This window comes from Pistacia vera, unplaced genomic scaffold, assembly GCF_008641045.1.
Source record: "Pistacia vera cultivar Batoury unplaced genomic scaffold, PisVer_v2 Contig1288, whole genome shotgun sequence".
Lineage (NCBI taxonomy): Eukaryota > Viridiplantae > Streptophyta > Magnoliopsida > Sapindales > Anacardiaceae > Pistacia > Pistacia vera.
This window is the reverse complement of record NW_022195344.1, coordinates 786-12979: the sequence shown is the minus strand read 5'-3', so window position 1 is coordinate 12979 and position 12194 is coordinate 786. Positions and strand designations below refer to the sequence as shown.

Here is a 12194-nt window from a genome sequence, read left to right as displayed (position 1 = left end):
CACCATTTTTCCTTTTCCAAAATTTGGAAAACAATGTGATCAACTTCTTGCTTTAGTTTCACCGGTCTAAAACCGTTCCTAACCTTTGAAACTTCAGGCTTACCAAGCATATGGATTTTATGACCTCCAAGGATAATCTGGTCGTTATCCTGAGTATATTGTCTAACTTCTGCTTCATAGAAAGCAATTCCCAAAAATAAAATCTACTTCTAAGTAATCCACTATTAAGACTTCCCTTAGAGTAAATTTTTTCTTGTTTAATAGTACAACCACGTTTTCAACCACATCTGTGATCATACTTTGACCTCCATCTGCAACCGTATTTAAGATTAGTTTTTCCAATGATTTCCAAAGTTCTTTCGGAAAACACTGCTTCCTTGCAATACATTTGGTTGCTCTAGTGTCTACAAGAATATCCAGAGTATATTCCTCATATTCTGGAAAACACAATTTAGCACGAATGCAAGTGTCAATAGTTCCCTGAACTATTGCATGACAATGCATCTCATAACTCATCATCATTTTCATGCTTAGAGTTTCGTCTTCATATACTGGAATTTGTACAGATTTATATCCGACTATTTTCCTGCTATTGTTGCTTCCAGCATCACTAGCGTGTCATCTTCTTCCAGTATATTTTTCCTTTATATGATAGGTTAAACCTCTTTATTCTGCTCTAGAGACACCGAGTTTCTAGGCGTAGAAATAGTAACCTCAATCTCATTATCAAGTTCCTAGATTTGAATTCCCTGATTTGAGTTTAATTTCACCACGCTGGGCTGCATCGAATATTCCAAAACTCATCGTTTCGGCCACATAAGAGCTTTAGCATTGACTACCGTAGGTCGAATTGGAATTACATAATTCTGTCCCGGGCCATGAACCTCAATATCTGCACTAGAGTTCATTCGTATAGGATTAATAGAATTTATCAATCGATAAATCAACCTATACTAGATTGTTAATCTATCACTAGAAGCCATTAAGTCTTCTAGTCCTAAAGTATGAATTCGAAGAATCGTAATCCATTTAAGATTTGGATCCTTGAGACTAACCATATATCCTGGTTTAATAGTCCCCTAGACATCTCTGAAAGCCAGGTTAGCGTGAAAACCGCCAACTAAAGGTTTTCCAAACGCAAGTCATCTCCTGTCTAATAAAGTAACTTGAACAGGTACATTCATTCCTCCACGAAATAATCCTTGTACACGTATCTGTACAGCACCAAGTTGTACATAATTATACTTGCCATTTGCCTTTTTGGCAAGATTTCTAACCTTCCGTAGCCACTCGTCGTTCAAGAGTACCAATTCACCTTCTCGAAACTGAGATAAAGCTACATGAACAGGTTTTTCATGTATATCTTCCAAGCCTTCGGCTTTAAATAGCCACTTAGAACGTTTTTCGAAAACTTCTCTAGATGTTAACCTCGAAATTATCCATTTTTTTGGGCTACCCGAGTGATCCTCGTAATTAGATGATGAACTAATTACCGAGTTAGGATTTTCATCTTCATTTCTAATTGGAATAAGATCATCATCATCATCAATTCCGCTATTCCTAGAATATTCATTAAGACTGTTAGTCCTTTGTATGAATATACCTATGCGTTGAAGATTGTTCCTCAAAAGTCATACATTTTGAGTCATCCTCCGAAGAATTTGAATCTTCAGAGTAATTCGAAATTAATTCATAAACCTCATCATCTGAATCAATTTCGTATCCCCAAACTAGCTCAAATTCAAAAGTTTGGCTTTTAATGTTGACTTCCAAAAATCTTATCGTTGCCTTCTTCTTTCCCTTTTGAGGGCATTTATCCGCAAAATGATTTTTATCACCACAAATCCAACAACAATTACAATCTTTTGCGTTTTTGCCAGATGGGCAGGTAGCACAAAACTTACGCGCTCTGCGTTCCTTAGCATTGAGTCTACCTTTCTCTGTTCATCTAATAAACCTTCTATGACCTGGAAGATTCTGTTTATTAGTAACAGGTTTTTTTACCATATTACGGAAACGTTTCAGCCTAAAATTCTTTTTACCAAACAATCCTTTCCAATTGATATGGTTTTTCCAACTTTGATGTTTAGTCGATTTTCTCGACTCACAACCATATTGTCTTGGTACTCCATCAAAGTTTTGACAATAAGATTCATTGAACTCAAGCCTTTTGGCCTCTTTATCCAATTTGGCGTTCAAACATCTTGTTCTCACAAGTTGTCTAACAGCTTCTATTCTTCCTTCCAAAGAATCAACAACTTGATTCTTTTCGACTAGAAACTTAAACACTCGTTTGCTGCCTTATCCCATCCTTGGGGAAGCTTAGCAAAGAAAGTGTTCTTCATGACTTCTTGTGTGCCGCCAAGCAACTGATAAAAATATCATCTATATTTATAGACGAAATTTTCAAACAGCACATGTCACAAAGCCTAAGTTTTGTCAAAGCTTTTAAGGCAACTACCTTTACAAGATTCCTACTGGTTATAGTTATCCTAGTAAATTCTCAACAGAGCATATCCTTAAAAAATGCAAACATAGAATCTACATTCTTTAAGTCCCTTACAGTATCTAACAGACCCGTACCAACTTTTAAACTTCGCCAGAAGCTTCCTACAACTCCCTGCAGTGTGGATTTGAGAAATCTATAAGTATCATTGAGTCTAAAATTTTTATTTTGCACATGACCCTAGTTAACAGTTTCTCATGCCTCAATTGCATCTGTAACATTTATGACACAATCAATATTTAGGAAACTTCCATTAGACGGTATCTCCACCATTCTAAGTACTCCCCTAGATATAAACTCTGACCTTATCCTTGTGGGATAAGTTTGTTTATATTCGAGTTTGGAGATTTCCTTAAAGAATCATTCGAAAGAAATAATTTAAAAGGTTACGAATTCCTTCAAACGGGTCATCTTTAAACTCAGATTCCTTGAGTCTAGAGATTAGCTCATCCAGCTCTGCCTTTTTAGGTGGTGGAGTAATTTTCAATCCTCCAGTTTCTTCCCCTTTTCTTTGTTTCCTCATTTTTTCCTTATAACACCTGTTGATTCTACCTTATAATTAAATAAATTTCTAATTATTTAATTAAATAATGTACTAAATTATTAATGTAATATTATAAATTTATAATTAATTAAGTAATTATTTAACTATTATATAATGTTATAATTGATTAAGTACTCATTTAACTAATAATATATTAATGTTTATCAATTTATTTTATATAATTAATTAATTACTAATTTACTACAAATATACTTAGAACTTAATAATGACAGTAAATAACTAAATATTATATTATTATTCAATCAAATATACTATTTTATTTAAAAATAATTCTTTTAATAACATTAAAATACGTTTAATTGGTCCTAATTCTAATTATACATTTAATTAATCAAAACTTTAATATTAATAAATTATAATAAATTAAAGTTTTTTATATGGTGTAATTTATATGAAATAAGTATAATTGTATATTTATTTAATTAGGTTATTGTAGAAATTTAACTTTTTCCATTTTAATTTTTTTATATGTAAAATTACAAGAGGCTCCCCATTCTTCACAAATATTTCATTTCAACCCAAGATCCAAAATAGTGTACCCAGTACAAGTTCCAAGCCAAGTACCCGCTACAGGTTTTTTTTTCCAGGTTTCGATTTTGATTCCTCCACATGTAGAAACCACAACCAGAACCGCACAATATCGATTCTAGAAAAATGGAACCAAAATCTACCCACAGTATCAATTCTATCCGTAGGTTCTGGTTCTGATTCTACCTATAGGTTCCAGTTCTATCCATTACTTGTGCTCACATTTACCTTTCAGGATGATTAATTGAGTTACTGATTGAGGGTAAATTAGAGTAAATCACTTTCAGGATGATTTCATAATAAAATTTAATCAATACCCATCCCATATTTTCTTTATTACAATCCCTTAACATACTTTATTATTTAAAATTCATCAAGACCCTTAATTAACTTTAGTTACTTATCTTCATAATCCTAGCAATTCAATCATTTGAGCAGTCATAGAAAGTACTACTTATTTAAGTTGATGTAAGAATCTTACCTAACTACTATTTTATTTATTTTTAATTTTAAGTCTTCTAATTATGTTATAACATATTAATTTATATTAGCATTTGTCTTTTAATTATCATAATTTCTATTTTCATTTTTTCTATTTATATTGTCCACTATCTTAAAAATGAATAATATTTATTCACTATTCACTTGTACTTACATGTTTTATTATAAAATATAAAAAAAAAACAGACAGTTAAAAAGTCAAATATGTAACTAAAAAATAAATGTATAAAACTAAAAACAAGAAAATCACAAAATTATATATATATATATATAATAAAAAGACAAAAAATACAACTAAAAGATTGAAAAACACAAAAATGGTAGACAAATTGAAAGAAAATATTTTCCATGATTTATATAACATTTCGTATCTACTATAAGAAGGAAAACGACAACAAATACACTTTCACTAGTTTCATTACACAAAACATTCTGAAAAATATAACAGATATTTTCAGATTTTAAAACGGTTTTATTTTACTCTCTTCCCAAAATCGCTTAGAATTAAACTAATCGGCTTCAATAAAAAAGTATCCAAAATCGCCTTAAAAATATCAAACGATCACTTATAAAAATGATCAAAAATCCTGTGATAGAGGTGTATTTAATCTTTGTGCACGAAGAAAATGCGTTTAACATAAACAATCTTACAAGGGAAAAAAAGGAAATAAAAATCTAACCCCTAACAATATTTTCAACTGCATATTACTAACCATTGAGATCACATCCACTTTTCCACACTTTTTAAAGATTCCATGGACAAAATGAGAAGTGCCAAACACCAATTCACTCTTATAAAAATCTAGCAAGTATATTTTACCATCAAAATTCAAAGGGTCACTGCTACTCGAAGTGTAACCATTCTCAAATCACTGACTCCTATTCTTCCTCAACTGGCAAACACTTTCAATGACAATGAATAATATAAATTTAAATGCCATCTGCCTACTTAAAATTGGCTCAGTAAGATGAAATTTTGTACTTGAAAAAAGGTTCAGAATTTGACTCCGACCTAGACCTTACAACTGAATAACTTAAATGAAATCATGCACACGGTTGAAAAGATCAGTTAACTTTGACCTTTGTCATTGCTAAATTTCATTCAATCCTTCAATAGGTTGCCTTTAAATGCAGAGCACCTTTACTAGGAAAATTTATCAGTTTTGATTTGAGAGAGAATACAAAATCCAAAATGTAATATTTACAAACTTCTAACAAAAGAGACACCTAAAATTGACTATTAGAGACACCAATTAATGATTAAATTTTTAATCAATATAAGAAAAACACAGACAAAATCACACAGCTAAAGTTATATATTCATGCAAATGAAGACTTGAAAACTACAAGATTGCTTACCCAAACAAGCTCAATCCTAATTAACAAAACCAGATGGTATGCAGAGGATTATGAATATGATGATAGCAATGCATGAAGACAATTCAAACAGCAGGAAGGATATATTTGGAAGAATATAACAGAAAAACTGGGCCTAAAATTTAATGTCCTATATAAATGGGAAACTTTAATGTAATCAAACACCAGCATTGAATTATTAACAGTAATCTAACCATGAGAAAAAAAGAAACAGCAATGCTTATACACAAAAATGAGCTGAAATCTACATCCAAAAGAAAGATTAAAAGACCATTATGCCATTATATAATTAAAAAGGTATGCACTTATATTCATGCTAATACTTATAAGAAGAAGATTATGCTAAAGCTCCATATTTGAAGTGTAACTTTTGTTTTTGTCTTGTTTTTGTTCTTTGGTGCATCTATCTACAATCAGAAAGGTCAAGCTGAAAAACTTACTTCTCCTGCGCTGTTTAAGTGCATTAGCTAGAGTTTAATGACCTGTAAAACTGACTACAGACCTATTTTTGCCAAATACTTAATTTTTGGGTATTGAGAGTTTCTTCTACAGCAAAATAGGCTTCAGAGAAAGAAAATTCATATATAAGCAAATAAATAGAAACCCATATCCTAGTATTCATTCTCTATATGCAGCACATCATTTCAGAAATTTCTATACAATTAAAAGCGGAAGTTTGGTTTTGGTTTCCACCCACATGATTAGATGTCATATGGTAAGTGCAAGAGTGGATTAGAGAATAAGTTAAAAGTCAAAAAGCCCTTAATATTATAAACTTATCAACTCTCTATACCTTTGGATTAACACAAAAAAAATGTTGAAGATTGAAGATTTAAGCTCAGATGTTAAGGCAAAGACAGTCTGACCACAAATTAAGAAAATATGCAAGGACTATAAATAAGCTTGCCTTTATACATAATTTATCCGAATATATCCTTCCAACTGATATCCCTGGTCTAAACTTCAAGAAAATATCAACCCGTGAATCCATAACCCAATTAGATAGCTTATGGTTATCCAAACTCAAACTATCACCACCAAGAAACAAGTGATGTTAAGGCATCCTTTGTATTTTAGTCTATCTCCTATAAAAGAAAAATGTTAGGACCCACTAAGGGAATAAAAAGAGAAAAGCACTCAAAACTCCAAGTTCCACACTTGAACCATCAAAGCTTTTAATAGTACCAACTTGCAACTCTTTTTTAGATGTAAGTTAAATTTCATACCTTCCACTCCATGGAACATAGTTCTCTGTATCCACAGTGGCGAAAATGTCCATCTCAGGCAATCCCCTTTGGTAGTTAGAAGTATGAGAATGCATTTATGAAAAACTAAAACATATTATTGCGCCTCAAGAACTGAAATGGAAGGTTTTTACTAAATAGCCAAAAGACTCAAAAAATCATGTCTTTAGAAACTTTTGATTAAAATAAAACATTTAAACTCCTAAGTTATATGACGGAAACAATTAAGAGAATGGAAACTTTTGTTTTTTAGCAGCTTAGTCCCAGGTAAACATTTTGTCAATCCAATTTTAATTCCATAGTAGAAAATACAAGACCGCTTAAAACATCAAATTCCATATCACAGACATTACTTTAAAGGTTCTTACTAGTCAAAGGATATGACTAGAAGATTTTCCAAAAAATAATTAAAATTGGCATGCTTTAAGAATATATTTTTCCTCTAATATTTTAAGCACATTGGAAAAATGCAGGTAAGATTGTAATAATAGGACCAATCAGCCTGCATAGAAGATTACCTGCAGTAAAAATTGCGGTAAGCAATCCGAGCACAAATAAACCATGCACAATGTTATCATTTCACCAGTACCACAAGACCTCATACATAAATTAACCAGCAGAATGCCACATAACACATTTGAAAAAAAAAAAAAAAACAAAGATAAACTAAAAAGGGAAATGACGTCATCAACCATTCCATGGCCAATTATTCAAAACTAACCAAAAAAGAAAAGATCTAGTTTTAATAAACCAGCTTAACAAAATTGTATGTCAAAAAAAAATCTTAAAGACCAATTGCAAGCACTATTTAATCCACATCAACTGAAATTTAGAAAGGAATCTTTTGTTCAACCTCGCAAACTTAATAAAGTACATAGCTATGTTATTGAAAGTACTTTAATTGTTCGCAAAGCGTTTAACTAAATAAAGATGTCAAAAACTACAACAGAAAAACATTAAAAAAAAGGAAGAGAGGGAGCAGGAGAAAAAAAAAGGACAAAAACAATACAGAAGACATAAGACTCCATTTGACAGTTTTAAGATTCTGGTCTTTGTAGTAGCCAAATAGTAACATTCATCACAAATATTAGACTTCATTTGCATCAGCTCCTTAAACTTCAGAAGAATCACCAGGCCAGTAATAAAATACTGATGCACCTATGTGGGATCTGCACAGTAATAAGAAACATAAAAAGACAATTTTAAAGGAAAAAGGGTCGAAAGCCAGTATCCTTTACGAAAGGGCTAAGCACAACAAAAAAAAGTGAAGAAGCCAACTTCAACAAAAGATATAAGGAAATTTTTGACATTAATCATCATCAAACAATTATAATATCCATTTTTATCAAAAGTTATTAGATGAGATAAAACAGTTGAAACCAGTAACAGTAAACATAAATAACACTTGACAAAATTGCCTGGAGCATAAAATAATTCACACTAAGAGCTAAACATGCAGTTAAAATACAGCGTATACCTTGCCAGTAAAGGAAGCCAGGAATATCATAAACAAACATTCAATGTAAGAACAGAAACCCAAAAAGATGGCCAACTACCCAAGACTGCCAAAAAGATATAACTTATGGAAAAAAAAATGGGACAGTCCCTAAAGAAAACACCTAATTCAAATTCTTCACAAATCAACAATAGCAACAAGCACTTCAACCATATCTAGCACATATGGTAGACAACTCAACCAAAGTTCCTATTAGAATTTCCGATTATTTACTGTTATGAACCATGATGTTAAACATACTACTCCCACATCCATGATACTGTAGACTTCCACTATCAAATGCAGTTAGTCTAAAATTTAATCCACAAAACCAGAAATTTAGCATGACTTAATACCTGAGGAACACCTAGTGACCCATGTATGGGGCGCCACCATACTGGTTGACACCATGCTGCCCTCTTCCAGACCCACCTTGTGCCATCTGCTGATTTGGATAGCCACCCTGGTTCCCATACCCTGTCATGACACCGGGACTCACTGCCTGATTTGGATAGCCACCCTGCATTCCAGCACCCGCACCAGCAGCAGAGCCCAGTCCCAGTAAAGCTTGCCCGAGTGCCGGGTTGATCCCCAATCCAGCACCTTGAGTAGCCAGTATAGCTGTCAATGCCTGCCCAATAGCTGGGTTCAATGCCTGTGCAGCTGCAGCACCAACTCCAGGTCCAGACGGTGCCATCAAGTGGCCAGGTCGTGCTGCTGCACCAACATATCCCGCATTGTCATTCCTCTGAAAATGTGAATTCTGTGCATTCTGGTGATGGCGGTGCTGTGATTTTCCTGGTTTCGGTCCATCAACAGCCTTCTGGCAATGCAAAACATGGCCTTCATAATTCTTGTGCGGCTCTTCCAAAGCCTTCTTGGCAGCTTCAACCGTCCTATAAACAAACAAACAGAACCCTTTAGGCTTTCCGGTGACCTTATCCAGGCCCAGCGGTCCTTCCTCAATCTCCCCAAACTTAGAGAAAAACTCGAGCAACTTCTGTGGATCCAATTCCGCGGAAACATTGCTAACAAAAATCTTCCTTTGAGTGTACTCCGATACTGTTTGCGGCTGCTGCTGTTGATGATGATGCTGCGTTATATTGGTAGCAGAAGGAGTTGCCACAGGGCCAACAGAGGCCAGCTGGCAAGACGTCATCCGACTTCCAATCTTCTTTTGTGGCTCCTTAAGTGCCTTACGTGCCCCACTTCGCGTCTTAAACAGAATGAAACCATAACCCTTGGATTTCCCAGAGACCTTATCAACAACAGCTTTGCAATCCTCAATCTCACCGTACTGTTTAAACGCATCAATTAAAGTCTCGGCCTTAGTGTCCCAACCAAGACCGTGCACAAATATCTTCCGGTGAGCTGGATCTTCATCAGCTACTTCGCGAATCCGATTTGCCACGTCACTATTCTTTTCAGCTGCTTCACGTAGCAGATTTACAAGCTGGTCCTTGCTAAACGGTTCTAGAAGCTTCTCTATCGGCTCCTCCTCGTCCTCGTCGTCGTCTTGATCTGCTCCTGAGGTGTTTGCTGTCTCCTGATTTTCGTCATCATTTTCTTCTTCTTCCTCCTCCTCTTCTCCTTCTCCTTCTTCTTCCTCTTCCTCTTCCTCTTCCTCTTCCTCTTCCTTTTCTACCTCTTCAACTTCTTCGTATTCGACGTCTTCATTCTTTTCTGGTTCAGGCTCTTCAGCAGCAGTTTGTTGTTCTTGTTTTGATGGCTCTTGTTGAAGTTGTTTTTGTGGGGGTTCAGTTGGTTCAGTGGTTTTGGAGTCGTGCTTTCGCTTCCTCGCCATTGATTGCTTGATAATTTAATCGATAGAAGAGGGAGAGATTGATTCCGGAGGCGAANCCACCATATGTGCTCATAGGGTTCTCACTATCAAGATTTGAAACACTTGATACCCTCGTCACGGTTCTACCATTCTAAGGACATATATCAATACATATTGCAATAATAATGATTTACGCGATATAGAATAAAATGTCTCTTATTGATTAATGAACATTATTACAAAGAGTCAATTTTACAATAATTGATTAGCTCTAGGGCATCTACTCTAACACAATGTTAGTAATTGCAAAATGTACTGGCAAAGCAATGGTGAAGAGTTTAGGCTGGAAGCACGGTTAAACGTCAATTGCATCTGTGAAGATTGTTTAACAACTAATAGTACCTGTGATAAATCATCCATGGGCATGTAGTATAGTAGCTTGCCATAAAAGGTCCATATGTTGAAGCCATTCTCTATTGCATCCATGTGTAGAAATTTTGGATCAGCATTTATGTGTAAAATTTACCGTCCAGTAGAATCCCATTCGATATTTGTCAACATGTAATGTTCAGTCATAGTTCTAGTCTGAATGTCATCAACATCATAAAATTTCAGTTGTCCACTGGAACCACTCAATTCTGCGAGGACAATGAAACATCTAGGCTGTGACCAGGAAAGAGCATTGGCTCGTCTTCCAGTAAGATTTGAGAGATGTTACTGTGGTTTTGGCTTGGCGAAGAAGAAGAAGAAGAGCGAAGAAAGGTGTTTTTTTTTTTAAAGTATGGACAGGAATGGACGCCCGTCCAAACTTAAGGGACTAGCGTCCATTCCTAATAGACGTTCGTCCAAACGTAAGGGATGACCGTCCCTAAATTTTTTTTTTTTTTTTTTTAATTTTCATATTTTGGTTAAGGACGGACGTCCTTTATTTGTGGACGCCCGTCCAAAATGAAGGAACAGCCGTCCATAATGGATGAACGACCGTCCCTAATTTTTATAAAAAAAAATTATTCCATTTTACTTATGGACAGGCGTCCTTTAAATGGGGACGCCCGTCCATATAATATGGACGGGGTTCCATGTGAGTGAACGGTCGTCCAAATATGATGGACGGCCGTTCACTAGAAAAAAATGATAAAAAAATCAAGCGCCTGATACACGTAGGTCGGTACACATTTTCGGTGCAAATTTTTCGGTGTCTGTAGCTTTGTTGTTTCAAATAGGAATAGAAATATTTCTATTCTAAATGAGGGATATTTTATCCCTCACTATATAAAGGAAGGAATAGAAGATTTTATCATATATAATCAATGCTTTAATACCCGACCCGGGGTGTCACCCGGCAATGTGGCCGGGTTCCGGGTTGACCGGTTAAACCGATCCGACTGGCAGGTCGGGCCAGTGATGTCATCTTGATAACGCCATCAAACCTGAAAATTTAAAAATATATAAACCCATTATTTGCAATTTGATCTGTTAAAAAAACATAAACCTGAGAATCTTAAAAAGAATAAATCCATTGTGATTGGTGAACAAGAAGCATGTATTTGATTTGTGAATCCTCGATCAAAGTAGTCAAAAGGATATATATATAATTCCTCCCTTGAATTTATAATGCAACTATCAAAGGAGTCAAAAGGGATATGTTTTCCCACTATCAAATTTATAATGGAACTATAAATAATCGGTTGTAAACATCTGCCATGCATCCTGTGTGAGTTAAAAAAGAAAAATAATCAAGTTGGTCAAAAATTATGTCGGTCAGGCAATTTATCAAACACTTGGTGACCAACAATAACAACGTCCACAATTTCAAACATTGGGCACTCACAAAAGCCAATTATACATTACAAAGTTGTACGAATCAAAGAAGAGTAATGAGAATCAAGATGAGAAGGGTCGCAATAAAAGAATATTTCAAACCGGCAACAAAGATGGCCAACGAAATTACCAACAATTGCAACAACACTTGAACCCTCGCCCACGTCAATACTCTTGTCAATCCAATGGCGAATATGTTATCCGTATCCGGGTCCAAAATCTCACCCCACTTTAAACTAAGTAGGCTCCATCAATCTTTCTTTGAATCATCACCATTAACAAACCCATTTGCTTGCTGTTCTCTGCGCCTTTCTCACTGGTTTTTAAGTCGTTTTTCTTGGGATTTTGCATGAAAAGGACAAATTTTGAAGAAA

The 12194-nt window shown here is 34.6% G+C and overlaps 1 protein-coding gene across 1 annotated transcript; it reads right to left on the bottom strand.

The window, feature by feature from the left end:
* Positions 1-7510: 7510 nt before the first annotated feature.
* On the bottom strand, positions 7511-10069 carry LOC116121801 (UBP1-associated protein 2A-like). Its single transcript, XM_031407736.1, has 2 exons — positions 8573-10069; positions 7511-7890 (listed from the first exon to the last, which is right to left on the bottom strand). The coding sequence occupies exon 1, from the start codon at positions 10018-10020 to the stop codon at positions 8584-8586; it is 1437 nt and encodes a 478-aa protein (XP_031263596.1). The 5' UTR covers positions 10021-10069; the 3' UTR covers positions 7511-7890; positions 8573-8583.
* Positions 10070-12194: the final 2125 nt, after the last annotated feature.